General features: G+C 54.1%; 9 protein-coding genes across 9 annotated transcripts; 4 read left to right on the forward strand and 5 right to left on the reverse strand.

The window, feature by feature from the left end:
* Positions 1–121: 121 nt before the first annotated feature.
* Positions 122–1715, forward strand: LAESUDRAFT_696808 (galactose oxidase). Its single transcript, XM_040906281.1, has 3 exons — positions 122–790; positions 846–1026; positions 1081–1715. The coding sequence occupies exons 1-3, from the start codon at positions 275–277 to the stop codon at positions 1560–1562; spliced, it is 1179 nt and encodes a 392-aa protein (XP_040766384.1). The 5' UTR covers positions 122–274; the 3' UTR covers positions 1563–1715.
* On the reverse strand, positions 1669–5618 carry LAESUDRAFT_613417 (uncharacterized protein; the record flags this gene model as incomplete). The annotated part of the gene is made up of 10 exons (XM_040903180.1): positions 1669–1707; positions 1771–1917; positions 1973–3791; positions 3845–4052; positions 4106–4434; positions 4500–4575; positions 4651–4791; positions 4855–5021; positions 5258–5462; positions 5513–5618. Coding segments are annotated over 10 exons (3237 nt in total), but the record flags the coding sequence as incomplete, so codon positions are not given.
* LAESUDRAFT_600727 (uncharacterized protein) lies at positions 5607–5879 on the reverse strand (the record flags this gene model as incomplete). The annotated part of the gene is made up of 2 exons (XM_040903051.1): positions 5607–5735; positions 5787–5879. Coding segments are annotated over 2 exons (222 nt in total), but the record flags the coding sequence as incomplete, so codon positions are not given.
* Positions 5880–6172: 293 nt separating this feature from the next.
* On the forward strand, positions 6173–7708 carry LAESUDRAFT_648763 (inositol phosphophingolipids phospholipase C; the record flags this gene model as incomplete). The annotated part of the gene is made up of 4 exons (XM_040904130.1): positions 6173–6213; positions 6268–6441; positions 6492–6678; positions 6731–7708. The coding sequence occupies 4 exons, from the start codon at positions 6173–6175 to the stop codon at positions 7706–7708; spliced, it is 1380 nt and encodes a 459-aa protein (XP_040766387.1).
* Positions 7709–7976: 268 nt separating this feature from the next.
* LAESUDRAFT_648554 (uncharacterized protein) lies at positions 7977–10530 on the reverse strand (the record flags this gene model as incomplete). The annotated part of the gene is made up of 7 exons (XM_040904115.1): positions 7977–8762; positions 8820–9106; positions 9158–9379; positions 9438–9518; positions 9573–9894; positions 9946–10076; positions 10290–10530. The coding sequence occupies 7 exons, from the start codon at positions 10528–10530 to the stop codon at positions 7977–7979; spliced, it is 2070 nt and encodes a 689-aa protein (XP_040766388.1).
* Positions 10531–11245: 715 nt separating this feature from the next.
* Positions 11246–13092, reverse strand: LAESUDRAFT_723537 (peptidase M24A methionine aminopeptidase). The gene is made up of 10 exons (XM_040908436.1): positions 12962–13092; positions 12766–12904; positions 12417–12715; positions 12214–12359; positions 12063–12159; positions 11843–12009; positions 11726–11778; positions 11563–11671; positions 11427–11507; positions 11246–11373 (listed from the first exon to the last, which is right to left on the reverse strand). The coding sequence occupies exons 1-10, from the start codon at positions 13071–13073 to the stop codon at positions 11311–11313; spliced, it is 1266 nt and encodes a 421-aa protein (XP_040766389.1). The 5' UTR covers positions 13074–13092; the 3' UTR covers positions 11246–11310.
* A 193-nt stretch (positions 13093–13285) lies between these two features.
* Positions 13286–14593, forward strand: LAESUDRAFT_648443 (bacterial bifunctional deaminase-reductase; the record flags this gene model as incomplete). Its single annotated transcript, XM_040904106.1, has 5 exons — positions 13286–13527; positions 13793–13863; positions 13920–14181; positions 14209–14452; positions 14519–14593. The coding sequence occupies 5 exons, from the start codon at positions 13286–13288 to the stop codon at positions 14591–14593; spliced, it is 894 nt and encodes a 297-aa protein (XP_040766390.1).
* Positions 14594–16412: 1819 nt separating this feature from the next.
* On the forward strand, positions 16413–20328 carry LAESUDRAFT_47174 (uncharacterized protein). Its single transcript, XM_040902598.1, has 7 exons — positions 16413–16741; positions 16824–16915; positions 16969–17072; positions 17130–18101; positions 18206–19376; positions 19431–19877; positions 19937–20328. The coding sequence occupies exons 1-7, from the start codon at positions 16506–16508 to the stop codon at positions 20065–20067; spliced, it is 3153 nt and encodes a 1050-aa protein (XP_040766391.1). The 5' UTR covers positions 16413–16505; the 3' UTR covers positions 20068–20328.
* A 260-nt stretch (positions 20329–20588) lies between these two features.
* LAESUDRAFT_811264 (uncharacterized protein) lies at positions 20589–21752 on the reverse strand (the record flags this gene model as incomplete). The annotated part of the gene is made up of 2 exons (XM_040914302.1): positions 21403–21752; positions 20589–21348 (listed from the first exon to the last, which is right to left on the reverse strand). The coding sequence occupies exons 1-2, from the start codon at positions 21690–21692 to the stop codon at positions 20589–20591; spliced, it is 1050 nt and encodes a 349-aa protein (XP_040766392.1). The 5' UTR covers positions 21693–21752.
* Positions 21753–24164: the final 2412 nt, after the last annotated feature.

Raw genomic sequence — 24164 nt, forward strand, 5'->3', positions numbered from 1 at the left:
GAGACGATTGCCTTGAGGGCCGGTGCTCATTGAAAGCCAGCAATCAGTGTGCCGTTGACCTTTCTCAGAATCTGGATGGGTCATACGTGGACTAGTCTTGCGCCTCGAATTTGAGATACCACAACAGTTCAATTGACGGACGCTCCCAGCACGTGGAAACAATTGTATTATCGTACATCTTCTCAAGGAGTCCTTGAGAAGACGTTGAGCCGGTTCACTTCAAAAGGACGTATCGCTCGACCAAGCATTCCCAGCCAAAGGCCCTCCTTGAACGATGCCCGTTGCTCGCTGGTCCCTCCTCTCAAAGGCTCCTCAGATCGCTCGTTCCTCCCATTGTGCAACTGCATTCCCATCTGGATCTCTTATAATATATGGAGGGGAACTGAAAGCGCGCATCCCCGTTGATTCGGCAAATGTGCAAGGGGATGGGGTAATCAAAGGATCGGTGCATCTCTTCGATGCTTCGTTGACGGATGGAGAACCAAAGAGCCACCTTCCACAAGGCTGGCGCACCATCTGCCCGTCGGTCAACGACATCAAGTCATCGGCCGAGTCTATTCCCGATGCGAGAGTAGGCGCTACAATGGTCCATGAAGGTGGAAACCTCTACATATGGGGCGGACGCGGAGGTGTCGACATGGCCCCGCTTGATTCCCCGCAAGTGGGCATATGGCGAGGCAAATTGAAAACAAATACCGCAGGCGGAGATAACCGTATCGTTTGGGAACAGATTGGGGGACGTGGCATTCAGCCGGAGCCTAGGAGTTATCACACTGCCATTGCACATGAGGTACAGTGCAAGCCAATGCACAGCGGACCTGCAAGTAACCCTTGTCCACATATAGGGAAGGATATACATCCATGCAGGATGTCCCGTGTCCGGTCGGCTCAGTGGCCTTCACTCCTTTGACGTACACAGTGGAAAATGGCAGGAACTTGCGTCAGGTCCTGACCCTGCTCGTGGTGGGACCTCCCTCGTGGCAGTGAAGCTGGAACATGAGGGATCGGCTTTGCTCAGATACGGGGGTTAGCAGTTTCGTATCAAAGCGTTCATAGTCCGTGGCTCATCGTAATGAACAGGCTTTAGCGGATATGAACTACCCTCAGCTACGGGTGTTTTAGACGTCTACACTGTTCGTGAGAACAAGTGGTACACAGTCGAGCCCGCTGCGGATCCGATTCATGGCCATCCGGGTGCCCGCTCCGTGCATGGATTCCAACGATTCCAGTCGACATCACCATCGCTTGCTTCAGCTGTTGCTGTACTATTCCATGGCGAGCGCGATGCGAGCAAGCTAGGGCACGCCGGCGCGGGGACATTCTGGGACGACGTCTGGCTGCTTCTCAAGGATAAGTCCAACGACAACACTGAAGGTTGGACATGGAAGAAGGTAGACATACTCAAAGCTGTGGAAGGCAGCATTGCGATACCGGAAGGCAGAGGTTGGTTTGCATCTGCTGAATACGTAGAGCGCGGGAACAGCAGGATCTTCATGCATGGCGGGCTGTTGTCATCCAATGAAAGAAGTGACGAACTATGGCAACTAGAGATTGAGCAGTAGCATTCCGTACACAGTCCAGCAATGTATGTAGTAGTTAGCTTCCGTGAGTATCAACCCGCCTAAGCCTCTTCTATTGCAGGTCAGGTGGCGAGGAGGATGTATTGACCGCTTGTGCCCGCCGATCTAGCTCTGTATTGAAGCGTTCCTATATGCAACAATGTGCTCAGTGAAATGCATCGATCGTCACTCGTACCAGTGTCGAACGTACGATTCTCTCGAAACCAACAAGAGCGCCGAAGGCGTCCAGTCGTTCCTGAACCGTCATGCCTAGGAACTCGTCCAAAGACACTTGCGAGAGGATGATCGATGCAGCGAAGGAGTTCATCCCATCAACTTGAGCTAGATCTGGCTCACCCTGTAGACAGACACGTATGAGTTGATTCAGGTAGTTGCACAAGGTTATCACCGACGTCTTGCTCATCCAAGTCGAGCCATTCGCGGCTACCCCACAGCACGTTTCCGAGAGGAGTTCTGCTCTGGGCCTGATCACCGAAGCGCCTCACAAGCAGTGCAGCCTCCTCGACACTTGAGGCGAAGGCGCAGGAAATGACTGAGCCTGAGCATTTTGATTGATATGCATCGGCAATGTTCAGATATCTGCGCATCTTCTTCACAGCCTTAATGATAAAGGGAGGAAAGGGATAGAGCATCACTCCTGGAGTTCCTTTTATCTCCCTGTAGGCATGGCTCGATGGGAATCCTTCGAAGAGCACCAGAACTCGCATGAATCGCCAAGAGAGCTCAGATAGTGTCCTTGTAAGATCCTCCAGTTGCGAAGGTAGAGATGCCAAAGACGAGAACAGCACGGCAGTCTCGGCATCTAGGATGAGATGTACTCCACCGAGAGACTCGCGTTCGATCAGGTCAATGGCGCATTGTGCCGATGTCAGATAACGAACAAGAACCCGTTTGTGGATGAGATCGATAGACGCCAGGTACCGATGCACGCTGCCTGGCGAGGTGACGTCCGAGAGGCACAACGTACGAGCATCAAGCAACTCTTCAGGTATGCTATTACAATGCGACGGAGGATCCTGCGTATTGGCAGACCGGCATTCTGTGTCTGTTGTCGTCGGCTTCACAGAGGCAGGTTCCGACCGGGCAGGACTGCCGACTTTGAGCGTACTTTCAGTCGGACGTTTTCCTTTGAGGCCCAAGAAAATAGTCATTGACTGCTTTGCGAATGACATAGGTGATGGCTGGTTCGAAGTAGGTGGCGTAGCAGGTTTCCTCAAAGTCGTAGGGGAGCATCGAGGTGCTGCCAGAGGTAACTGAAACAGGTCAACAGAGGTCTCAGCAGACAGGTGGCCAAGATCAAGCGAGCTCAGAGACATATGATCCTGTTCCGTCGTGAATGAAGTTGACGGATTGAATGAATGCAACGGGCGCGGAGCGCAATTAGCCTGTTGATGGTCAATTGGCGAGTGGACAGCATCTGTGGGAGGGGAATCGTTTGCGATCAAGCCATCGGGCGCATTGGCATCTTCATGACGAGACAGCAAAGTATCGAGGGGGTCCAGGTGGCATTCAAGGCAACTCAAGCGAGGATCCTGAGCGTTGTGAGGTCCCTTCAGCCATTGAGGACGAGAAACAGGAGGACTGGGGTCGCAACAAAGCTGATGTATTGGGTCAACGTCCGCGAAGAGATCTCCGTCAATGTCTGGACCTTCGAATCCTTCAGCTTCAGACGCCAAGTTCGTGAACATCCTCTTCTCGTCATCAAGCGCATGTGACAAATCAATGAAGATGCCAGAGTCTTCTATCATCAAGCCGTCTACGGGGTCTGCTGAACTGTAAACATATTCGTTGTATGTGGCTTCAAGTCTTATGCGCTTCGGTGGATGAACAGCATGTTCGCTGATGTCGTCCACATGGTAGCCTTGATTATTCTCTGAATCGCTGGAATGTAGTTCTTCATTTTGGCGGCTGACATCAAGCACTATTATGCGCCTTTGGTTGATTATTGTATGGTCGTCGTCGAACCCAGTAGACAGCTTGCCAAATTTGTCCGTCAGACATTCGTCAGACCAACACTTACGCAGCGACGGACAAAAGCTTGGGTCCTTCTTGAAATCTGTCTCTGATATCGGTGCTTCGTCGGCTTTGTGCATTATCTCCGTCAAGGTCCTCTCATCGACGTGTAATCCTTTGACTAGAGCGCAGCTAATGTTTTCAGCAACCTCTGTTACCTCTTCGTCAGTCGGGATAGTCGGGCCATATTTGAATGGCCTTCCATGATCATGAACATCAGTACGCCTGGTGAGACCGAATCCAGGATGCACCTCCATGATAGCTCTATATTGAGCAACTGCAGCCCCTTCACTTTCCTCAGAAACCCTGACCCTGAGTTGGGCCGAGCATCCTCTACGTCAGCTTGCTCACCAGGCATGGCGGTAGGTGGCTTCGGCGGGGCAAGGAGCTCCTGTAATCTGCTCGGTAAGAAAACACCGTTCGAGGGTGGATGTTCATTCGGAGGCCGAAGAACGGGGACTGTCAACAAATTATGGCATTCAGTTTACACGCGTGCATAAAACGGCCCGCACCGTCCATCAGCATAGTCTCTTTTTCATCAAGCTTTTCTCGCAGGATTACACCATGAAGGTCATCCTCATCAAAGGGGATCCCGCATAACTTCTCCATTGTGGCTTCGAGATCACAACTCGGGTCGTCCGAGAAGACGTTGAATGTCCACCGTCTGTCGCCAGTAACTGCCGCATCGCCATCCTCTAGGGTAGAAGGCGGTTGCCCTAGCATAGATGAGCTTACGGTCCTATGCGCGGAGGAAGGCCGAGACTTCGGTGTGGTGACTACATTGGGTTCTGTCTTTCCGGCAGCGGATCTGGAAATCAGCGGGGAGAGGAATGTTGAGAGGCTGCATATCGTGACATTAACGATGAATCCATCTTGCGACGTTTGTGACTGTGAGAACAAATGCACCTTTGGCCTTCACCGAGCATCGGGGGCTTGCTCTGCGCGTTTCCGATCTTCTGTGATCGGGAAAGCTCATATTCCTCTGTGGCAATAGGTCAATATATGCGCATATAATGCGTGCCCTCCAGGAATGAGAACACTGATGACCCGCACTCACCCATTTTGGCGGACATCAGAGACTGGACGAACGGCTCGTCGCTCGTTGGCGAGGCCAAGAAAAGTTCATCAACATCGCTCGAGCTGTCTCCCAGCGATGGAGTGCCAGCTGTGAGCGGGGACGAGGGTATCCGAAATGCTTCTGATAGTCATCCTTGAGCTGTTAGATCTCATTTCGATCATCATCAAGGGCAGCATTTCTTACGCCATCCATCGACAACAACCATATGTTGTTTGTACGGCTCTTCGTCTTCTTCGTCTTTGAATTCCACCGGACGCAAAAGGGAATGTAATTCTTTGACTGAGCTGATGCCTGATGGACGCTTGAACGAGGTCTCAGAATCTTCAGATCCGTGCCCTGGCCATCGGCTTCTAGCAAAAAGTGGCGGAGAAGCTGGCTCTGGAAATGCGAGGGGCGGAGAGTCGGCTCGAAGAAATCCGTCCACGTGGGGAGAGACAGCCGATGAATCATTCGGTCTTGATGCAGGATGTACTGATTTAATGAGGCCAATCACTTCGCCGTGTATCTGAGCATTCATGGGGAGCTTGAAACAACTAAAAAAATTACTGATCGTGTCAGCGCACAATGTTTATAACGGAGGACTTACAGTACTTCCGCCAGATCTACCGGCTGCTCATCTTGAATGTCCCTGGACGCTACCGGTCGTATTCCACTAAATTTGAGAATATTCTGCTGTGAACGAGGAAGGGCCTTCACAGCCAGCTGAGAGCCTCTCTTTGGAGTCTCTCTAATGGAGCGCGTAGTGAGTATATGAGATATGGGACGTTCGAGACGCAGCCGTTCATAACTGTCTGCATCAAGTGTCATAAAGACATTATATTCGCATTTGAGGCTCGCATACCGTCTTCGTCATCGTTCCAGCACTTTTCTGTAGCGCACTTTCCAGAATAATGAAGACAAGATTTGATGTATTGCAGATTTTTTGCTCCCGCTGACCAATTTTCCTCGAACTGCACCGACGCTTGTGTGCCCCATCTTCTTAATAGTACATCGAGAGGCTCGACAGGCAAGAATGGATCGTTTGAAATAGTAGTGGAGACGGGTTGCAGAGTATCAGAAAGGAGCTGATGGACGGAACTGAGACACTGGAATCGTCTGACTCGTGTAAGGCGTACCTCCGAGACTGCATCATGAGTCCAAGCAACATAGTCAGTCGTCAGGTGAGTGAGCGCATAGTCGAACAGCAGCTTGCGGATGTGGTTTCGTAGCACCGATTCTCCAGCGGTAGCATCCATCGCTTCTGGAGATGTAGGTACTGACCCAGATGAACGTCGGAACGACCATGCACTGCAAAGTACTGTACAAGGGGATGCGTTTGGCGCCCGCAATCGAACGCGTGTGGGACGCGTTACGGGCGGATCACGTGGGTCGTGTTTTGCATTTGAGGCACGGAGGGCGTGCGAGACTGCGAGTGGGGGTCTGTGGACGCGGTCTCACAGCTGGAGTCACCTCGATACGACAACGAGACGACCTTCTTTGCCTGCACTCCACGGCCCGCACAATGTCAGACCATCGTCTCCGTGTAGTCACCCTCAATTGCTGGTGAGTCTAACCATTCGCCGACAGTAGTAGGACGAGACTCACAATACATGGCAGGGGTCTGAAATACGTCTCCAAGCATAGGAAAGAACGCATTGCTGCCATCGCAGATGTGCTAGCTTCATCTGACTACGATGTCGTAATCCTACAAGAAATATGGGTGTACAGCGACTACGAGTATGTCCGCTCGGCGGTCTCCAAGAATATACCATACTCGAAGTTCTTCTATAGGTGAGTGGTCCGGACCGCTCACGTACGTCCATGACCTCACTTTGTAACAGCGGAGCTTTGGGAGCAGGTCTCGCCATATTCTCCCGCTTCCCGATAATTGGTGCCACCATCCATCCGTACTCTCTGAATGGCTCTCCCATCGAAGTAATCCAGGGAGATTGGTTTGTCGGCAAAGCCGCCGCCAGTGTACTCCTCTCCCATCCCATCCTGGGTCAGGTTCAGATATTCAACACCCATGTACGCATTCTTATCCACCTGCTGACGCCCACGCTGACCCAGCACCTGCCAGCTCTTCGCTCCTGGCGGTGACTCCGGTCCCAGCCATCTCCAAGCTCACCGTCTAGTGAACGCTTGGGAATTCGCCAAACTCGTGCGGCAGGCCGCAGAGGCTGGTCGGTATGTCATCGCCGCGGGCGACTTCAACAGCACGCCGTCCTCGCTGCCCATGACTATCATCCGGGACCATGCCGCGGTCAAGGACGCCTGGGTCGCCTCCCATCCGAACACGCCGCCGACCATGCAGCCGTCCCCGCGCGATGCGGTGCACGACCACGGCATCACCGCGGATTCACCGCTGAACTCGTTCTCCGTGGGCAAGAGGCTCGAGCCCATCGCGCGCAAGTTCCATGGGAAGAGGCTGGACTATATCCTGTATCGCCAACCTAGTAATAACAATGGAAAGGCTCCCACGCTGAAGTGCATGGATACTCGCGTCGTCTTCACAGAACTGGTGCCGGGCAGAGACTTCTCGTTCTCGGACCACTTTGGAGTGGAGGCGACCTTCGAGATCACGCCCGTGAACGACGACTCACAAGACGACTCACCCGACCCGCCCAGTCCATATGCAAACCATTCTGCCGACTCCTCGGCACCCTCCGTCGTTCTCATTGCTACCGCCAACCCCTCATCCATCCCCGCCGACGCGCTCTCCACCGACTCTATCACGGAAGTCCTGCACTCGCTCATGGCGTGCTACCGCTTCTCGATCTATCGCGCGCGCTCGCAGCTCACCGTCTTCGGGGTGTGCATTATGCTCCTGCTCGTCATTCTCGTCGGTTCGCCGTGGCTCCCGCCCTCGTGGCTCAACACTTTCGTCATCTTCCTCACTATCTTCCTCGCATGGCTTGCGACGACGTTCCTCTATGTCGGTTTCGTGTACGGTCGCTGGGAGGTCAACGCGCTCACAAACGTGATCGAAGAGCTGGAGATCTATCGGAACAGTCTGCTGGACCAGCAGAGTCGCCTGCAGGCGAACGCAAGAGGATGAATCAATTGATTGGACTAGTCAATGACAGAGAGATCTACGGACTGCTAGGTAATGCTACTGTATCGTGGAGACATTGCGGAACTTACACCTACACCACATGGTACATTACTTTTGAATGCGCATGCGATACAACACAACAGACAGTGAAAGTATTACTAAGTACGTGCCAGTGTCAGATAATGGACATGAATAATGGTATGCAGAAGAAACGTTACCACCTTTCAGTAAACGTCTTTCTCGTGAGGAACGAGACCCCATCCTCAGCACTCTATGAATCCTTGTTAATTGACGACATCGTCTGCGAGCGCCGGCGCCGCCGGTACTCCTGCGACTTAAGCGTCGCTGTCTCCTGCACAGGCCCGGAGCTCGCATACTGCTGTATGAGCGAGTGGACGTCGGGGTGGCTGCGCTCGGACCGGCGGATCGACGGTGGCGGCACGGGCTTCAGCGAGGACATGCTCAGCGTTGACCTGCGCGACCTCGCTCTGGGAGATGGCGGCTCGTTTCCTTGCTCTTCATGTGGGGGGTCGCTGAAGTAGTCCGTCGCAGACAGATACGACGCGCCCGCAATGATCGAGAGTGTCGAGCGAAGCCTCTTCAGCGACGATCTCGGATTTACCTGCCCAGGCAAGAGCGTCTTGCTCTTCTCCCGGTCCGCCTTGCTCGCAGCTATCAAGACACTGTCGTCTCTGTTCTCGTCTTCACTTCCAGCTGGCGTCGGCAGCTGAGCACTCCAGCTCATCTCCTCCTCACTCGGCGACGGCGAGACGTCCTCTTCCTCTTCCCCACCGTCCGCCTTGGCAGCAGTGCGCCCTGTCGCACTAATGTGTCCACAGATGTCCTCGGGGCGCGATATGCTCTCCGTGCCGTCGCCGCGCACGACGCGCGCGGCGTTGTTGTCGATCTCCTGCTCGAGGTTCTCTTCCGTCGAGCCTTCGAGAGCGCGCGGCGAGCGCTGCTGCCACTGCGGCAGGAAGTTCTGCACAAAATCACGACAGGAGAGAAATGCCTGCTGAGACGCTTTGAAGAAAGGGAGACTTTGGAACACGTGGACCTGCACGAGGCACTACCTCAGATAATAGTCATAAATTGTAACATAGAAGAGACGCACCGCGTCCGCATACAGCTCGTGCCGCACCTCAACGCCCGACATTTTCGCCTTGTGCGCAAACAGTGTGATCTCATCCCGAAGCACCTCGCACTCACCTGCCTGCACGAGCATTGGCGGCAAGCCCTTCAGGTCGCCGAACAGCGGGCTCGCATATGGATGCGTGAGGTACTTCTCCATGTGTTCACCGAGGTAGCACGCGATCGGGTTCAGGTGGTCGCCGGGAATCGGGCGCGGCACGATGTCGTATTCGGCGTTGCTATCCCACGAGTCGCAGCTCATCGTTAGGTCTACGTACCGCACTTTAGTAGAAGTGCAGCTTTAGGGGGAATATTACGCACCGACCCACGGAGACATGAGGATGGCAGCAGATGGTAGGGGATAGTCATTGTCACGCAGGTACATCATCAGTGCGAGCGACAAAGCACCTCCTGCGCTGTCGCCTGCGACGATGATATTCTCCGGCGGTATATGCAGGTCGTCTACCAATCTCAGGTAGGCGGAAACTGCATCGTGTAGCGGACCAGGAAAGCGCGTTTCGGGGGCTAATCGGTAATCGAGAGCTGCGACGAGACGACTGCATCAGAAAGCATGGCTGAGGAAAGGAGGAACTGGTCATACCGAACACACGAGCATTCAAGTTCTTGGCGAGAGGGATTGTTACAAGTCTATGCGAGGCGGCGCTAGAAACGTAGTATGCACCTGCACAAAGTTCAGCGTACGGTTTACTTCTGAGTAGAAGTGCAAGCAACCTACCTCCATGCAGGTACAGCACTACTATCTCCTTCCTCCGCGGATGTTGCATCGACACAGGCGATGACCATCCGGCATCCTTGATCTTTTCCTTCTCTCTCGAGCTCGCCCTCACCGCCCTCCATTCCCTTTGCAGTCTCTGCCAAGTCCGTTTCCCGACTACCCATTCTCCCGACAACTCTCTAGTGCCGTCCTCCGCGGCATCAAAGTCGGCAAGGATACCCCGCAGGTTGCGTTTGCGTACACGGAAGGTTACTGGAGTGGCAAGTGCGTCGGATGGAAGAGGGATGTACCCGCCGATGCTCATGAGCATACGAATGAGCGCCTGTGGACAACATTGAGCTGATTCAGGACATGACCGGAAGCTCGGACTCACCATGTCACCGAGATGCGAGTGTGATCCGACATCTCGCATGATGCTCGTCAGTAACGTCATCTCAATTCCCCATGACTTTCGTCGAGGACCCCGAACATGGTACGATACGACATCCGATACCAACTCGGACGCTGGGAGAAGAAGTCGTCAGTATGGTTCAGCATCAGCGAGCAACGCGCTCAGGTCACGGCGCACAGCATATCCAGCGCACATCGGATGCATTCCAGATCACAATCTTCGCGTGCCTTGCACAATTCAATTCGCATCCGATGCACTTCCGCACCACATCCGGCAGCTCTTCTCGCCGCGAGGCTCCATGACTGTCGTCACCGAGTGATACTCACCTTTCATCGCTGCGAACGCGCCCAACCTTCCAACCTGCCATATGCTGAGTGGTTGTCTCTCGCGCTGCTTGAGTGTCGGGTCACCCACGCGCGCGGAGGGAGGCAAACCGGGATTGTCGAAGTGTTGGAGGAGCTCCACTGGCGCAGCAGTGATCTTCTTCACGACGGAGGACGCGGGTGAGTCCGTTTTACCGTCTGCATCTGCGTCGATGGACCAGATGAGCGACAATGGCCATGTCATGGTGTGAGGGAGAGAAGAGGAGGCGGGCCAGTGCTAGACTGCAGTAGATCTGGGCACGAGTGGCGTCGAGTTATAGTGCGCGTATGTATAACGAATTGGCTAGATAAGTAGGGTACTGGCTGTGGCAGAAGGACAGAGGCCGAATATCGCCTCTGACAGGGAGGAATGGCCCCCTCGTGCCAATCACATGCCTCTGCGCCATCATGGCCACCTGGAGCCTCCTTGCTCTTTCTCCTCCTCAGCTCCCTCGAAACGCGTGCACACCACCATGCAGCGTCGTTGCGAGGAACTGGCCGTGATGTGCACATAGGTGTCACCACTCAATATTCAATCCCAGCAGGCAGGTCAGATGAGAGTCGTCACACGATCGCGGGGCAGTGAGCAACCCCCGACGTTCCCTCCGTTGCCCGGAGCTTGTCAAGTCACGCGCGCTACTGATGGGGACCCAAACGGTGTCGAGCAATAACTCCATAGTCTCATGCGCACATGCCGAAAAAGCGCTCGGACGGGTCTTTACAGCATAGTATGCAGCACACGGGATGTCTTGGAAGCTTCACAGAAGTGCAATTGGCGCGCGCACGTCCCCAAAAGACGGCGGTTCCTCCACTGAAAATTTGTCGACGACATATGTTAACGCTCGAGCACTCACATGAGCTCGACATGATGGTCCATTATCAAACTAGAATCATGGACAGCGCGCAAACACGCTGCGTACGCAAGTAAAAAGAATAGACATACAGCAACATGACACGACAGCACCTGCTGCAGAGAAGCAACCCCTCAGTAATCCCCCCCTCTGCTCACGACTTCTTTCCGCGTGGGACGTAAAAGAATCGTGTGCTCCTGCGTGAACAGGTCAGATGACAGATCCCCAGCCACGAAAAAAGACGACATACGAATTGTGCAGTCATCGCGCCTCGTTGATCGCATAAGGGAGGGTAGTCCTGCACGATGCCCTGAGCTACTAGATGGTTCAGCTATCCGGAGCTGGTCAGATCACATGCGCATATAACGACAGCGCAGGCAGCTCACAGCAAGTAAGTACTTGGTCTCGCCAACACGGTCGAGATATCTCCGACAAAAAGGCAGCGTCCCGAAGCTCTTGTTGATTGTATTGAGCAGCGACTTCGCCGAGTTCAACCTATAGGCAACAATGTCAGAGTTGGGTGCATTCATGTAAAGGCATGTGGTGAACCGTAGAGGAACGTGCGGTGCGTCCAGAATGCGAGCATAGTGCGAACATTCGCCCTGAGCCCATAAACGTTACATGAGTCGCATGTTTTCACACAACGAACCATGGAGAGTAACGCACACTCTCGACAACTCGTCCACGACCCGTCGACCCGAAAGTTTCAATGGCGAAGTACTCGCCCTCCTCCATCTTTGTCGGATCGTCGTTCTCAACGAGCATGACCGACTTCCCTCCATGAATCTGATACCGGTTGATGGAGTGTCCGCTGAGGTTTTCGATGGGTTTCACTGGAGACATGAGATGCTTAGCGAGGCTGAGGGCGTCAAGGAACGGAACTAACCGGGATACACCTTTCCCTTGACCTCGACTTCGTACGACTCCATCGTCTCCTGGATGGCAGCACCAAGCTCACCTAGTCGCACGTCGATGCCGGCTTCCTAGATGGCGGTGAGCCACGCCCCCAAGAAGTATACAAATGACGCGCAACTTACTCGGATGCCAGTGTCCGTAGCAGCCTTAACAGCCTCCAAAAGTCTATCGTACGTATGATCGAAAGTCATCGTGAACGCTGAATCGATAATACGACCCTTGACATGCACGCCGAAGTCGACCTTCATGACGTCACCCTGCTGCAGCACTGGGAGCACGCTGCATCAAGATACATGCTTGCAGAGGCAGGTGGGAGCTCACGTACCAATCGTGTCCCCGGCGTTGGGGGTGTAGTGCGCCGCACAGTTGTTCAAGCTGAGGCCGGTGGGGAACCCGACGCCGGACTCGAGCCCATTCTCCTCGACGAGCGCACGCGTGCCGTCCTCAATCATTTCCGCGATCTCGGTCATCATCATGCCCGGCTTGATGTGCGCCCGCGCATACTTTCGCACCTGCCGGTGCACCTCCCCCGCGCGCCGAATGTTCGCATACGTCGTCTCCGGATCCTCCATCGCCATGCGCTCATTGTAGCGCATCTCTTCGGAGGTGGTGCGCCATGCGTTACTGCACTGCGGTTAGTCCAGTATTCGCAGCAAGGAAGAGGTAATACACACTCGTCCTTGTACTCTTGCAACTCGCCCTCGGGATAGTTCCCGTCGGGAAACAGTTTCGACAGGCCGACGCGGGGAGGCTCCGACTGCTGGGCCTTCTTCTTCTTCGACTTCTTCTTTTTCTTCTTCTTCTTGCCCTCGCCTGCGCCCGCATGAGCAACACAAGCACAATGACAACCACAAGCAAACTGGTACCCACCGCCCGCAGGATTAACCTCCTCCACGCCGTCCTCTTCGACGTCATCGTTCTCCTCTTCAGCGTCCACGGCCTCGGGAGGGACCTCCTCCTTCTCCTTAACGGCGATGATCATGGCTGGCGGAGGCTGGCGGTCGAATGGGGCGTTGAGCGTTAATGCAGTGGGAAGCAGCCTAAGAGCTGTGGACGGTGCAGGGACGGGTGCGTAGATTTCCGGCATGCCTGCAGCGGTCACATGCCAGATCAGCATCTTGGGCGCTTGCACTATGATCGGTCGGATACGTGTAAGCGCTAAAGGCGTCAAATCGCATTTGTTCCTGCGCCGACATGGCACAACATCTCACACCTCCAGAATTACCTCCATTTCTCCGTCAGGTCTACGACTACGGCCACTCTACTTGTCTCTATGACGAGACGCAGCAGGACGATGCGCCGACCCTGTCCTCAAGTAGCTCTGCTCGGACATACGTGACGCTGACATTTGCTCAGTCTCTTGACGCGAAGATTGCTGGACCTGACGGAAAGCAACTAGCGCTGAGTGGGAGGGAGAGCATGATTATGACACATTGGTGAGTGGTTTATGGTGATTCGTAGTTGTTAAGAGAAGTTCTATGCATGGTGATGTACATCCGAAATTTTCACGCATTGAGAGTGCTCTGTGATCTCTCCCCTCCTGTCCTCATTCTCTCTTGCAGATGTCCTTTCCGTAGATGCGCTTCTAGTAGCAGTCACTGCATAAATGCGCGCATATATGCGGTTATGTCGATCTATCTTCTTTATGACGGTTCTCAGCTCCGACGTTCATATCATGCCTTCTGACTCGTAGAAGACCAGGATGAGAACTCTGCATGACGGCATCCTCATCGGCATCGGGACCGCTTTGAACGATGACCCGCAGCTTAATAGTACGTGTCCATGTAATCGGATTGAACGAGGCGCATATACTGACAATTCTCGCTAGCCCGCCACCTTCCGCCGCTTCCTGCCGGCCTATACAGCCCGCAGGCTCGTTATAACGTACCAAGGCCAATCATTCTCGATGCACATTTGCGGCTATCTCATGAATGCAAGCTCATCAAGAATTATCGAGCAGGAGATGGTAGGAGGCCGTGGGTCGTCTGCATGGGTGGGGCACAGGCTGCTCAGAGCGGTTGTGTGGCGAGGAGGAAGACATTGGAGAGTGCTGGGGTGCTCGTGATCCAGACTATCGGGAAAGATGGTGCGTGATAATCCATCCGTAATGTGTTGAGATTGACATTTTTTGCAGGACTCGTATCAATAACCGATCTGCTCACACGTTTATACGAGATGGGCATTCATTCTTTGATGGTCGAAGGCGGGGCACGCGTAATCAAGTCATTCCTCGCAGACGCAGGCAAGCGGAGCGCGAACGGGAGCAAAACCAGTGTAGTTGACACCGTCGTCATCACAGTCGCGCCGACGTTGGTCGGGAAGGATGGAATAGGGTACGGATCCGATCTTGCCGCTTCGGAGGTAAGACTTACAAGCTCAGGAGCACGCAACGTTGATCTTGGGGCTGATAAATGGCTTTGTGCACAGTTGCCTGCACTGGAGCATGTCGAGACGCAGCTTTTCGGGCGAGATGCAGTGATTGCGCTGAGAGCAATTGACTGAGATGTACAGCGGCAATTTCGCTCAAGCGAAACAAGGTACTGACGCAATGCGCCTACCGTCATACATCTCTGTAACACCCGCGATTTATCTTTTTTCCGAACCTTTCGCAAAGGTGCAGCCGAAGCCCGATGAGCCTTGAATCAAGATCAGCCTCAGCACACATGCTTTCTTGCTGATGTCTTGCCCTATGAGGTAAGAGCAGAGAGTTGGACAATCTCGCATTGCGTCACTGGACGTACCCTGCCAAGCGCCGACTCCTCTCTCACCCCAGGCCACCGCGTCAGATTTGAAGGATTCGGTGAGCTTTCTGAAATGTGCTCGAAAAGGATGATCAATTTATGGCTTATAGGATTAAGGTAGCCACCATTACTGCGAGAACACCGGGGAACGTTCGTCGAAAAAAGTGATGGCAGCTGGGTTTCTCCTGGCCGCGGCTGATCTTCACGGGTGTGATGTGATCTCAGCTGATCTCACCCTGAAGCTGCAGCTGGATAGCAGATCTGTCGTATGAAGTGACTTTCGTTATGGCTTGGCTATCAGCCTCCTTTGCGTCAGAATGTGTTCCCAATTTTGCTGTTGGGCCACAAATTCAAGAGCCCATAACCACATATAGCTCTCGTCGCGGGCAGGCTGAAAGCTCAGACCGGCCGCGGTTTGGTCGATTGCGTCACCGCATCGTAACATACTGCTGCTGAGTAGTCGGCACGGGACCTCAAGTGCCCGGCCGACATTGAAGGCGGCTTGCGGGTTTGAATGTGCCGGGAGGTCGTAGAGGGGATGCATGGCAGCGTCGATATGTCTGTGAGCGCTGCTTCACTTTCCTGCACTGGAGGATATTGATAGAAGTGTATAGTTTGGCTATAGATGCTAATCTCTGATGCGGAGTGCAGATCCTGCTGATTGTTGCAAAGTTGCTCCACACCACATCACGTTTGCAAATAGGAGACTGGGTGGCCCGAAAAAGACCTTGGTGCTGTGCTTGCTGGTATGCCTGTTCAGGGGGATCGATCAATTTGGGGAGGAAAGACGCCGGAGTAGGTGGTCACTTGCACTAGACGTGCTTGTGACGGCGGGGGTCCCTCGAAGAAATAGGCACAGTGAGGTATGCTTAGAAATGGCACATCTCTCGGTGTTGCATCCCTATGTCTTGCCAATGTTGAGCCCTAGACTGCAAGGTATCGCACCATTCTCGGAATCCCGAGCATTGCAAAACGCGTCGGTTGCTCAGGATCACAGTTGGAACGCTCCCACACGATGGACGTTGGCTGCCGAGCAGGGCTTGCGTGGTAGAGTCAGGTAGGGCTGCTTACTGACCCGATGTTCGGGCCGGCATCTGAGCGTAGGCCATCAAGCAACGATATACTTTGGAACAGTAACCGCTTGGCGACAAGAGGAGCAGCGTTTGCAATTTCGGTGACGCCGGCGAACTGGAGTAGCGATAGACGCGGTAAAGCATTAGATGCATCGTTCCCCTGTCGAGCTGCGTCAACTCATAGAGATTCTTCATCTCCTGGGAGACTCCACTGCCGATTCGCTCGGAGAAAGAGAGGTAGCATGCGGAAGGGAGTCTGGGCTTGCTCGGGTCGTCAGTGGACTCTGGGAAGACCCCACGGGTGATTAGAGGCCTTTCGACTTGTTCTGGCATTGTTCGCCTCGACGTCGACACATTCAAGAATTGGCCGAGGCGAACCCACCACAGTTCGAGCATATTCCTATCGGAGACCATTATCTGGGCGGAGCGTAAATGATGCGTGCGCGAATTGGGCGTGATCTGAGCGGAGTGCGATTCTGAGTTCGGAACGATTCAAGGGCTGGGTGACGTCAGGTGCAATTCGCGGGGTTGTGTATAAACGATTGTAGAGCAAGGACATGCCGGCTCGCCCACGGCGCCAGTTTGCGTCGCATTTCTTGCATGGCCTCCGTCCTCACTCAGGCGCCCCTCCCTGGCCCCCTCCATGAAATCCGCCTCTGCCGCTCCCTTCAGAAGACGGTAGCTCCGTCCTCGACGACCCCGACAACGGCGATCACACTCCACGCCCAAGTTGAACAGAAGGCGCACATCGCCGGGACCACTCACCTCGGGTTTGCCGACGCGCCTGAACAGCGTGTTCCCGACCAGGTCTTCCCAGCGACCTCTGCAGCCTCTAGGTATGTATGTCTTTACTATGCAGTCACTGCGCATTCCGTCGCCGACGTCGGAGCTGTCTGGCTCATTGCATTCCAATCACAGCGCGCGTTTTCACCACGATCACTTTTGCGAGACCCTGCCATCCTCGTTCTCGGACATGGGGCACTATTCCCTTGACGCGCACACCGCATCACGTATGTTGTTTCAGACCCGATATGTTGCGCTTTCATAGACATCCACACCGTAGATTCATTCCGAAATGCCGACGATGCGTTTTCCAGTCAGGAACCACCGTCGAAGCAGACAAAGTATGATGACCTCGCAGACGCGATGATGCGCGAACCTCCTGCGGTACGCAGTGTGCCACCCCCTGTTCCGCCGAAGCTTGAGTTTCGTCATCACGGCAAGTCCAAGACGGTCTCGATTGTCGCACCGTCCGACCTCTCGCACGATCATCACCACGAGGACGGTTACCCAACCTTAAACTATGCTGTTTCTGAGCCCGGCCACTCTTCTATTTACTCCGCCAGCTACGGATACACATTTTCGGGCCGTGGTCCGCTTCTCCACACGTACACGACCCAGTCGTTGTCTGGATATCCTGATTCGCCGCATGGCTGCCACACTAGCATTCCCAGCCACCGCAACTCATATCCCCTGGATAGCATGCATCTGTTATCAACCCCAGCGTCCTTCTCATCGCCATCGCATGTCGGTAGGAGAAAGCTCAGGAAGCCTATTCAACATCGACCCATGGCTAGTGCCTCAGCACCAAGCCCTTCCAGCTCTAGCTTTCACCAAAGTGCCAGGTTATGGCGGACTTTAAGCTTTCGAACTCTCAGCGGGACAGACGGAAATCCTCGATCGCGTAAGAGCAGCGGCTTGTTCTCTCGCGCGCCTCACACCATCAGCGAGAGCGGGCACGGCTATCCCAAAAGAGAAAATGCTACACAATCAGCCCTTAAATCGCATGATAGTGGCGGTGGCGGCAGCAGGAGCTCTCAGTCGCAATCGAGCGCGACTTCTCACTCTTCAAGTCCATCATCATCGTTGTCGTCAAATCATTCGACACCGGCAACAACGCCGGACCATGCATCCCCTTCAATATCTCCTTTTGAGGACCCTCTGCCGGAACGTGTAGTCGAGGCAGCCGAAGAGAAGCAAGAGCCGCCCATTCTGCCTCCCCAGCTCAGTCGGCGCAGCGGCCAGTCGCCTGCGCGCAAGCTCAAGAAGCGACGTCCACCGCCGAGCACGTCATCAAGTCCACAAACGCATAGTCTCTGGCGATTGAGAACGCAGATTCAGGGGCACTCTAGCCGAACGGATGATTATGGATTTCTACTTCCGATCGACCCGGCAGTCCCGTTCGGTTTGGCGATTGTGCGTTCTTTGAAATGCTTTTAGTGCGGACGCGTTTGCTGACATTCTGATGTGATGCTCTCATGTCTATCTCCTATGCCATCCTCCACTCGTCTGACGTGGAGCAGCCCAAGGATCTAGCACGATCTTCCCGTCCCTCTCTCAGGCATGCGAAACGCAAGAGCTCGACAACCGCGCTTGCGCAATTGGCCTGGACGGGCTTGTCATCATCCGAGCTTGCCGCCCTCACCTCTCGACTCAACATCCGTCAACACTCCCCCGAGCGCTCTGCACGCCTTGCGCGGTATGAAATCGAGTTTCAGCCTGGCGTTTTTGACTCATTCGGCGAGTCATTGTACGCTAGTGGAGGGAACCCCAAGTCGACTCACATCAACGACTTGGGCGAGAGCAAGGTGGATACTGCGGACGAAGCACCGGGTGGGAACGGGAGCTCGCTAGGGAATGCCGTGAGCTACACGCTGTCGACAATGCGTAGGAAGGTCGGGAACTCGACGCGCGAGAATGCGCATGCACATACTGCTACAGCTTCGTCCCCACCTCCCAGCAACTCTCATGTCGACGTGAAGACTCACGTGACGCAATCGCACTATACGGGCCAGCATCGGTCGAGTCGGCACTATGCGAACCTCCTTGAAAGTGATCCCATGGCGATGCGTCGCTGGACGCTTGCGATGGCCGACGTACCCGACGAGATACTTGTGCAGGAACTGGACAAGCTTCGGAAGGAGACCGCTAACAGACGGTCACGTTCAGGCAAAATGCGGACCCCTACTGCTAGCTCGAACGGGCACAGTGACTATGCTCATGGAGAGCAGTCGTTCTTTACGGGCTCAGAAGAGTGGAAAGTGGGAGGACCGCACTTCCAAGTGGGCCCTGAGAGCGATTCGGAGGATGAGGAGGACGACACGATCGAGGAGATGGACATTGAGGACGATGAGGAGGAGTGGAGAGCAGCGAGGCGGGCGCTGCTGTGTTGTCGGGAACTGGTCCGGACGGAACGCAACTACCAGGCGCGTCTCAGGCAACTTCTCAACGAGCAGTCGTCACATCCTCTATTCTCGCTGCTGCTGTCCTACGTCCCCGCTCTCATCCAGGCCTCGGAAGCGCTTTTGGTTCGCTTGGCGGACGACCCGTCGGCATGGGGAGTGAGCACAGCCTTCATTGGTTGTGAGGAGGAGCTCGAAGCAGCACTCGTGGCTTGGTGCGGCATCGTTGGCGAGTTCTTTGCGGAGAGTGATGAGAAGGATAAGCGTGGCAGGAAGATAAGCAGGAAAGGTGGTGAGGAGGCGGCAAGCGCGGTCGGACACGGTGAGGCTAATCCCCGCCCAGGGCCGGGCGCTTTGCCTATGACAGCAGCAAGGAGCGCAAGCCAAAGTGGAGGGGCATTAAGCAAGCCAAAGATGGCGGAGCACCGGCGCATGTCGCTTATCGGCTACGGCGAGGCTCCTGGAAGCAGTGGCATGTTCACGGCCGCGCTGGGAACAGGTCTTGCGTATGGCCTCTCGCCGACGTCGCAAACAACTCAATTGGGGAAGCATGGAAGCACTACTAGCGTCAAGGAGACGAGCCATAGTGCGGCAGGTACACTCACGCGAACGCTCAGCATGTGGAAACGTAAGAGCGTGCCGTCGTCGCTGTCGAATCTACCCACCTCCGTTGGCCTTCCTTCCTCTCCCACTGGAATGTCACCGACCACTGAGGAGAAGAAGCTTACAGTACGGGACCTCGCGATTCAGCCCACGCAGCGGGTCATGAGATACGTCCTGCAGTATAAAGGTGCGTTTGTGTTTATCAATACATCAGCTTCCTTCGACACTGATGTCTTTTTAACTCAGACTTGCTCCAACACACGCCTGCAACTAGCCCTTCCAGGGGTCTGGTAGAACGTGCCCTCGAAAGTGCGCTTCGCATTGCAAGTAAGTGCGACCGCGCGCAGGGCAACTCCACCTTCCTTCGCCGACCATGATCTGGTTGATATACCCTTATTCGTTTTGTGTCTCTCCTCTTCTGTATCATGCTTTCAACATCCATGGAGTCCATGCAACGCATAAAAGCACGGGACCACGCTGTCATCATACATGTACGACCACCCATCCACGCATAACTTAACTAAGAACTATACGGCGCTGAACGGGTAGCTACACCGTGAATTCGTCCACATTGTCATCTTGTACGCATAGCTTGTACTGGTACCTACGACATCACGACGGGGTGTGAACATGTTCACCACCACAATGATTCTGATAGAAATAGCATGATGGCGAGTCGCGTGATGACCTCCCTGTGACACTGTGTGAACCGCTGTAAATTAGTCGACGGCGGCCGCGTTCGTGTAAACTCTGTGAAGAGGATTTAGCTGTACAACTACAGTGGAAGGTGAAGGGCACAGATGATGGTACATGATATGGTCACTACAGCACAACGTAAGGTGGATTCATAGATAAGTTAAATGAAGAACTTCATCCGTGTCTTACAACATATATGCCCTCATTCCACACCGGTGCGAACAAGGTTGAAGAAGGCCGGCAGGCTTCTCCACAGCTCCCTTCTTTTCCTCTCCGCCATTGTTGAGATGTCTTGTACACATTGCGCACACGGCACATCGTCTTCGAAGAGGGTGTCGAGCCTCGAACAGTCATACAAGATGTCCAGAGGGTCGTCCATCGAGACGGGGGCGTTCTCCTGGAAGTATCTCCAGCACTCCGCGCGCGCCTTCGTGCAGCTCTTAATCCCGCGCTGACACCGCCTGCCGAAGATGTCCGTTCCGATGCTGCGCGTGTACGCTGCGAGCTCCCGCTGGCCGTGCACGAGTCGTAGCAGGTCATGCGTATCAAGGAGCCGCCACCGCGCGGAGCGCGCCCCGAAGCGCAGGTTCTTGCCCGGGTTCGCGCGGTACGCGTCCCAGTCGGCGTCCGTGCTGAGAAGCGCGAGCTGGTAGAACGCGGCAGGGAGGATGCTCGGGATGTTATAGTCGGAGGCTATGCGGATGGCGGACGCAGGTTCCGGGAGGCGGTCGTCGAGGTAGAGCCCGTTCACCTTGCCGGTGAACTGCTGTGTGTGTTCGGACCGCGCGAGGATGAATTCTGCCCGGCGGGCATCCCACTGCGCGAGGGTCTGTGGCCAGTCTGCCTCGATGTTCTCGACGATCCGCGCCCGGAGCGCGTCGCACTCGTATTTTGTAGCGAGCTTGAGCGTGCCTTCTACGAGCACGGGTGTATTTGGATTGAAGCGCTTGTACGCGGCTCCTCTAAATGCTGCGGATGTCAGTGCCGCAATTATGAATTGGCTAGCAATGACGCACAGTGGATCGTACAGTACGCCTAGAAAGCTCGCTAGATCCTCCGCGCTGTCTGGCATCTGCACATGGACGACGCCATCGTACGTTTCTTCCAAAGCAGTTTGTGACGTCGTTGACTGCAGAGGAGGCATTGCAAATAAGTCGGCAAGCACTGGGGAGTGCCTGGACAGAATGGATTGATGCACGCGGAAATATTGGCGTCGTCCTTCCTGTGACAAAGCTGAGAGCACGACGTTCCCGTCATCGAAGTACAGTGCTACATGGTGCTGGCTGGTGCGGGCAGCGTCCGACATCGTGTTGGTGATCTAGTACAAGATAGCTACAAGGCCCTGGTCAGAGATATGCCCGACGCGATAGATGGGAACAGGATTCGAATCCGGTCCGTCAGTTACTTGAACAGATGTTACACGTTGGCTTCATGACCAAGATGATGTTTTTTTTAGCTCCGAGTCTGTCTCATATGACTGGCGGTAGTGATCTGGTCAGAATTGGACCGAATAGAGCTGAATCAGGTTCAGTCGCCCATGCCATATAAGCGTTTCCATCAGCGTGTAGAACAGCACGAATTCTCTCACATGTGTCTTTGCTCGGATGCAAGGGGAAAGCTCGGTCAAGCTTCAACGTTTCAATGTACATTAAGCCTTCAAGCGCTTCAATGTTCATGTTCGACGTTCAACGTCCAAGGATCGGAATACAATTCATGCGATTGGCCGAAAGGTGTCCGTTGAACTGGGCGGCCCATCTGGCTGCCTGGCACTTGGACACCAAGCCTCAGCGATGTTGCATAATTCACGCTGCAATCTCTTCTACTCAAGCGCATATATGGGCCTAAGACTTATGATTCCACTATATCACGTTTTAGGAGAGACGTCCCTGGGGCTATCTCTTTACGCGTAAGATTCTGAAATGATTGGATATGATCATAGCATCCGGCCATCATCCTTGGGCACCTGGTCATTTAACTCTTAGGTAAAAGCACTGCAAGCCGATTCAAATGCGTGACTGAGCTAATCCATATCCTGCAGACACGGGTCGTCGGAACCATTGGTTGTACAGAAAGACCCTGACGATTCATCCTTCCGTGAAGATATCAACGTGTTGCGGTTGCTCTAGCAGTCGGGTGATGACCTCAAGTCTCGTTGGTCATGATCAATCACTTGCAGAACCGTTTGGAACGACGTTGTGCTGTCATCGCTAGTGCAAATTCCGGTACCTCCCTCGATGGCGCTGAACACCCGCACCCTTCCGTACTTTAAGGTGCCTCCTTGGCATGCCAATACTTATGCCGGAAGAGTCGCACGACCTTTGCCAATCCGTGGATCAGTCTGATTTCAGCAATTGATTCACGGCCAGGAACGCCGTACGCCCGTTCCATTTACTCCCCGTCGTTGAATGTCTTTCAAAGGGATGAAAGAGTAAGGCAATTTGTAACTGCATTCTCCGACAGAAGGCGAAACACTCAAGGTTCGAGTACGACGTCGGCACCGGAGCCACCTAGAACTCATGATCCGCGTTCTGACCTGGAGTCTGAATAGTAGGAACGGCTCAAAGCGTTTGGGCGGAGTCGAAGTGAGTACTGCCGATTGCTTCGTCGTGGGTAGTTCGGGTTCTCATGATTCCAGGATGACAGCTCTGTCTCACGCCTGTATTGTACTATTCCTCAGCATCTCGCGAGGATGTCTATTCAGCCGACGCATGTAATGCAAGTCCTAAAACCATTGTGGTGGTGGTGAGTCATGGTATGGCGGCTCATGCTCATCCCTATCACATCTCACGACACTCTGCAGGCTGTCTTCACCATCTTGCTAGTTCGAGCACATCAATCAATGAACAATGTCCGAAATTCTCATTTCAGACATGCGATTCCATGCCACCGCTTACTTGATTCTCCCTTGTAGCATACGCCCGTGACCCGTCATCATTCCCTTCCCGAAGACAACATTCTCGTTCTCGATGCGCGTGCGCTGTATGATAGGCACGCGTGCGCGTTTATTTGTTTACGTTATGCTAGACGCAAGCTAGATCACGCCAGTATATGTAAGTCATACGCTCATCAAGTGCGGGTTTAAGCGCTTCTACAGTCTAGTGCGAGACCACTCCGACTCATTGTTCTATGGCTACCGCGTCTATGGGCTCTGTCCCATTCAGAAACTTCATCGAACAACGTTGCAAGATGGAGCCTTCGAATTATACTCCGATGCTCCCGTAGCGTGCGTCAACCCACCATCATGTAATGCATGTCAAGCCTAAATGGGATACTACTGGCTTTGTCCTCTTAGAGATGCGAGCGGCAGGTACCAAAGAGAACGCCCAAGCTGTTGCCATCTCGGATCATTTATCTCATAGCCCGTTTTGTCAATGACAGCATGATACTCATTCGTTGAGCAAGAGCGCTGGCCAATGGGCTGCGTGAGTACGGGCAGCTCAACGGCCGACAGCTCCAACAAAGAAGTATGATCAGACTGCACAGCACAAGGAGTCTTGTTCGCGACTTTGTCTCGATGGTCGAAGCCGCAGGTGACAAGTTCGCGCACATATACCCGAAGTCTAGAATTAAAGTTGAATGATGTGCGTATGCCTATCAGAAGCAATGACCTGATTCCAGTGATGGACAGCGCCAAGCAGTCCCATGACCCTTCCTACAATGGTCGGATGAAATCTTCGGACTCCTGAGCTTGACAGGTTGTCTAGGTGCACATGTGCAATATCCATCAAACGTGCGAAGATGCTGTAACGTATATTCTCTTCTTGCATTTCGCCGGCGT

Source organism: Laetiporus sulphureus, assembly GCF_001632365.1.
Source record: "Laetiporus sulphureus 93-53 unplaced genomic scaffold LAESUscaffold_10, whole genome shotgun sequence".
Classification (NCBI taxonomy): domain Eukaryota; kingdom Fungi; phylum Basidiomycota; class Agaricomycetes; order Polyporales; family Laetiporaceae; genus Laetiporus; species Laetiporus sulphureus.